Below are 5,804 nucleotides of genomic sequence, written 5' to 3'. Positions count from 1 at the left end.
GGATGGGGCCTCAAGGGGGGCATCAAAGTTTTACATACAAATTTATAGGAAAAATCTTTTAAAATCTTCTTCTCAAGAACCACTGAGCCAGAAAAGCTGAGGTTTATATGAAAGCTTCCTGATATAGTGCAGATTATAAATTGTTAAGATCATGGCCCCCGGGGGTCGGATGGGGCCACAATAGGGGGTCAAAGTTTTACATACAAATATATAGGAAAAATCTTTAAAAATCTTCTTCCCAGAACCACTAAACCAGAAAAGCTGAGATTTATATGAAAGCTTTCTGATATAGTGCAGATTCAGGTTTGTTAAAATCATTTCCCCCCCCCCCCCCGGGGTAGGATGGGGCCACAATAGGGGATCAAAGTTTTACATACAAATATATAGGAAAAATCTTTAAAAATCTTCTTCCCAGAACCACTAAACCAGAAAAGCTGAGATTTATATGAAAGCTTTCTGATATAGTGCAGATTCAGGTTTGTTAAAATCATGCCCCCCCCCCCCCCCCGGGGGTAGGATGGGGCCACAATAGGGGACCAAAGTTTTACATACAAATATATAGGAAAAATCTTTAAAAATCTTCTTCTCAAGAACCACTGAGCCAGAAAAGCTGAGATTTATATGAAAGCTTCCTTATATAATGCAGATTCTAAATTGTTAAAATCATGGCCCCCGGGGGTCGGATGGGGCCACAATAGGGGGTCAAAGTTTTACATACAAATATATAGGGAAAATCTTTAAAAATCTTCTTCTCAAGAACCACTAAACCAGAAAAGCTGAGATTTATATGAAAGCTTCCTTATATAATGCAGATTCTAAATTGTTAAAATCATGGCCCCCGGGGGTCGGATGGGGCCACAATAGGGGACCAAAGTTTTACATACAAATATATAGGAAAAATCTTTAAAAATCTTCTTCTCAAGAACCACTAAACCAGAAAAGCTGAGATTTATATGAAAGTTTCTTTATATAATGCAGATTCTAAATTGTTAAAATCATGGCCCCCGGGGGTCGGATGGGGCCACAATAGGGGATCAAAGTTTTACATACAAATGTATAGGGAAAATTTTTAAAAATCTTCTCAAGAACCACTGAGCCAGAAAAGCTGAGATTTATATGAAAGCTTCCTTATATAATGCAGATTCTGAATTGTTAAAATCATGGCCCCCGGGGGTCGGATGGGGCCACAATAGGGGGTCAAAGTTTTACATACAAATATATAGGAAAAATCTTTAAAAATCTTTTTCCCAAGAACCACTGAGCCAGAAAAGCTGAGATTTATATGAAAGCTTCCTGATATAGTACAGATTCTAAATTGTTAAAATCATGGCCCCCGGGGATCGGATGGGGCCACAATAGGGGGTCAAAAGGTAAAAAAAAAATTCTTTTTTTTTTTTCGTTTTTTTTTTTTTCGTTTTTTTTTTTTTTTTTGATATAGTGCAGATTCAAGTTTGTTAAAATCATGGACCCCGGGGATTGGATGGGGCCTCAAGGGGGGCATCAAAGTTTTACATACAAATTTATAGGAAAAATCTTTTAAAATCTTCTTCTCAAGAACCACTGAGCCAGAAAAGCTGAGGTTTATATGAAAGCTTCCTGATATAGTGCAGATTATAAATTGTTAAGATCATGGCCCCCGGGGGTCGGATGGGGCCACAATAGGGGGTCAAAGTTTTACATACAAATATATAGGAAAAATCTTTAAAAATCTTCTTCCCAGAACCACTAAACCAGAAAAGCTGAGATTTATATGAAAGCTTTCTGATATAGTGCAGATTCAGGTTTGTTAAAATCATTTCCCCCCCCCCCCCCCCGGGGTAGGATGGGGCCACAATAGGGGATCAAAGTTTTACATACAAATATATAGGAAAAATCTTTAAAAATCTTCTTCCCAGAACCACTAAACCAGAAAAGCTGAGATTTATATGAAAGCTTTCTGATATAGTGCAGATTCAGGTTTGTTAAAATCATGCCCCCCCCCCCCGGGGGTAGGATGGGGCCACAATAGGGGATCAAAGTTTTACATACAAATTTATAGGAAAAATCTTTTAAAATCTTCTTCTCAAGAACCACTGAGCCAGAAAAGCTGAGGTTTATATGAAAGCTTCCTGATATAGTGCAGATTATAAATTGTTAAGATCATGGCCCCCGGGGGTCGGATGGGGCCACAATAGGGGGTCAAAGTTTTACATACAAATATATAGGAAAAATCTTTAAAAATCTTCTTCCCAGAACCACTAAACCAGAAAAGCTGAGATTTATATGAAAGCTTTCTGATATAGTGCAGATTCAGGTTTGTTAAAATCATGCCCCCCCCCCCCCCGGGTAGGATGGGGTCACAATAGGGGATCAAAGTTTTACATACAAATATATAGGGACAATCTTTAAAAATCTTCTTCTCAAGAACCATTGGGCCAAAGAAGTTCACATTTACATGAAAGCTTTCTGACATAGTGTAGATTCAAGTTTGCAAAAACCATGGCCTCCAGGGGAAGGTTTGGGGCCATAATAAGGACTACGGTTTTACATGCAAATAGATATGGAAAATCTTCTGATATGGACCAAGGTGACTCAGGTGAGCGATGTGGCCCATGGGCATCTTGTTTTTTGTTGTTTTTTTTGTTTGTTTTTTTGTCTTACAGAAGAAAAAAATCCAACAGAAGATAAAAAAAAAATGTAACTAATATCAATTTTATAGGGGTATACACTACAATTGTATCGTAACCTTTTTGCGAAAATATATTATAAAAGGAAAGCTTCGAAAATTGATAGGATTGCCAGGTATACGTGCCTACGTGGAATAGATGGCATCATAAAATGTCGGGCAATATTCCAAATGATGTAACCTATACACTTCTATGTAATTTTCGTCACACCATCTGCTGTTCTTTTATCTATTTTCTTGTCAAACTGAACGGATTTATTATCTTTAAAAACGTCATGAAATATTGAATGCGTATTGATGGTTTTAATCAATGGACTATTTTTTTAAATACTACGCTTTTATGATAAAGATACTGATAAATCTTTGCCACATATCTAATATTCATCGGTGGCTTTCTCACTCGCATCGCCCCCAAAGTGAAAATTTCCAGAATATTATGTGTGTTTGTGTGTTCATGTACCGTCAAAATATTAGACATCTGTTGGTCTTGATGTTTTTCCCGCCGGATACGATATTCCTTTGAAGAAGCAAGATGTTTCTCTTTTCCGGACATCTATACCGGCCATCGTCAATGTAGGTCACTCTGCCAGAACAGGGATGACGAAGTCTTTGTCTCTACTGTTAGAAAGCCAGTCTACATTCGATCGAACAACAATATGTGTCCCCAACATACAGCCGTAAATCAGAAAGAATGATATTGCTTTTGTAGAACTACAAATGTACATCATATCGTACATACGCACTTACAAAAGAAAGATATGATTTTGGGTGAAATTTACAAGTAATGGCAATACATTGTATGATCAGGGGCAGAAAAGATCACCATTGGATTTCCTGTATTCATAATATTTATATTCATGGTTTGTCGTACATTTAGAATGAACGAAATGTTGTAAAGTGAAGGTCTGTTGAACCGGTTTGATTTCTTCTACACGTTTTCGCCCAGTTCTGGACAACACGTCATATCACATTATACATAGAAAAGTTTGTCATTGTTTTATAAATCGACAACCATCAGTCGATTGACTTAACACTAATGCTGTTAATTAATGAAAATTATATCAAAACAATGTTCAAATATTCAGGAAAGAAAATGAATGCAATATAATGCCTTTAAGACGCTTAATGGTTGATATATTTTCTTTAAACATCAAAGGAGCTCATACCAGAGTCGATTTTCTATGTAAAAGCACACCTTAGCCTCTACAAAAACTGCTAAACGCATCATACTAGAAACATTTGATTGGTGCATTGCGTTCTTTGTGACAAGACAAATATTTTTATATAACATGTAACATACTGCCTAAATTTTTGGTCATCAAAATTGATGTAAAAGAACCGTGTCACATTTGATATAGGCAGAACCTAAGAAGTCATATAAGAGATATTCAGATGAGTATGTGTAGTAACTAAACATTTTACGTAGTAAATTTCCACATGATATGTAAAATGAAACTACTAATCATAGTATTCCTATTGAAATTGGTACAAGCGGAGATTTGTCAGTCTTGTATAAAATGCAATACCAACAATCTGTATAAGACGGATATACACTGTAAAATACCAACAATCTGCAAACGACGGATATAAAATAGCAACAATCTGCATAAGACGGATATAAAACCTTGCATAAGTACATCGTACGTCTTGTTACTCAATGTCATGCATGCGATCTGAGAAAATGGAAGAAAAAAACTTGCACTTTACGGTGTCAATGTGTTCATATATTACCAACGCACAGAGCAACAGAATAACTATTAAAAACGATTTTTGTGAATATTTAATGGTGTCTGTTACATTTGTACTGTAGTTGGAGAGACGAGGGATTCGCCTTTAACCTCTGGATCAGGTGTACTTATATCTGGGGATAAAATAGAAAATGTATTAAATAACCTATGGAAGATCCTGTAATCAGCACTAATTCACTAATATATCCACTATGTTATAACAGATTGGATCAGTACTCTCAAAACTGCTGGTATGTTAGTTGATATATTTTGACAAAGTTATAAATACATACATACATACATACATACATACATATATATATATATATATATATATATATATATATATATATATATATATAATTTATATAACACCCTACTTTCTTAAAGTGTCGGAACTAAAAAGATACAAGGTCAAAATGAAATTTATAAAAGCACTGAAAAAGTCACGACACTGTTGGTTATTTAAAACTCAAATTTCGACGCAACCCGCGTCTTTATCAAGAGACACATATTACATAAACAAATATCACATACTACACACTATAAAAAAAAAACGACAAATATTAATAATCTAAATTTCTAACAAGAAGGACACACTGATATAACAACAATTTTTCTCAGTTCAGTATATAGATATCTTGATAAAGACGCGGGTTGTGTCGACAAGTTGAGGTTTAATAGCCAACAGTGTTGAGGCCTTTTCAGTGCGTTTGTATTATTCTCGTTAACAAATGACAGGAGTAAACTTACCATTAACTGTGTCCTGAATACAACCATCAGAGTCACTAATTAACACACCACCTCCTTCCTCGCAGGTTACCAGCAATTCACATGAACCTTGTAGGCTTTTTTGGATGATACCGGGCTCATAATAGTCTCCATCGTACTCACATCCTCCCCGGAGCGATTCTGGGTCGGGAATCGGGGTTGGTAAGGGTGTCGTGATCTCGGGTGAAATTATGACCCCCGCTCTACATACATGTATGTGTAGAAGACCAAAGATTATGATTAGTTTGACAGACATGTTGGTCTATAATGATTGAGAAAAATGGCAGACTGGATAAAAGTAGATGTCCATACCACGCCCCTTATTTTGCTACAAGTCTCTTTTGTAAGCAAAATTCATTCTGTCTACAATGAAACGAAAGCCTTTTCACTAGCATTGATCTAGCTTTTATGGTCGGCAGCATACTGTTCGACTTATAATTGCTAGCAACATTGTAGAAATGAAATGCTGCTCTTGGTGCCATAAACTATTTACTCATTTCTACATGTAATCCTCCCAAAAAAAATCGACTCAAGAACAGAAATGGCTGGGTTGCTTTAAAATATGTTATCCACCATAGACAGCAGTACAAAACATACTGAAAAATTACCTATTAAATACGAAAGCCCAGAAGGTTCATTCG

The 5,804-nt window shown here is 36.0% G+C and overlaps 1 protein-coding gene across 1 annotated transcript; it reads right to left on the bottom strand.

Annotated features, from left to right (window-relative positions):
- Positions 1–4,432: 4,432 nt before the first annotated feature.
- Positions 4,433–5,441, bottom strand: LOC125665547 (uncharacterized). Its single transcript, XM_048898240.2, has 2 exons — positions 5,146–5,441; positions 4,433–4,526 (listed from the first exon to the last, which is right to left on the bottom strand). The coding sequence occupies exons 1-2, from the start codon at positions 5,417–5,419 to the stop codon at positions 4,459–4,461; spliced, it is 342 nt and encodes a 113-aa protein (XP_048754197.2). The 5' UTR covers positions 5,420–5,441; the 3' UTR covers positions 4,433–4,458.
- Between the last annotated feature and the right edge of the window lie 363 nt (positions 5,442–5,804).

The sequence above is a fragment of the Ostrea edulis genome, chromosome 1 (assembly GCF_947568905.1).
Source record: "Ostrea edulis chromosome 1, xbOstEdul1.1, whole genome shotgun sequence".
In the NCBI taxonomy this organism is placed as follows: domain Eukaryota; kingdom Metazoa; phylum Mollusca; class Bivalvia; order Ostreida; family Ostreidae; genus Ostrea; species Ostrea edulis.
This window is presented reverse-complemented; position numbering and strand designations above follow the sequence as displayed.

Excerpts from the sequence above, each read along its gene's own strand:
- LOC125665547 (XM_048898240.2), bottom strand. The coding sequence starts at position 5,419 with ATGTCTGTCAAACTAATCATAATCTTTGGTCTTCTACACATACATGTA. Across the intron at positions 4,527-5,145 it reads TATTCAGGACACAGTTAATG|ATATAAGTACACCTGATCCA; the intron begins GTAAGTTTACTC and ends TTTTATCCCCAG.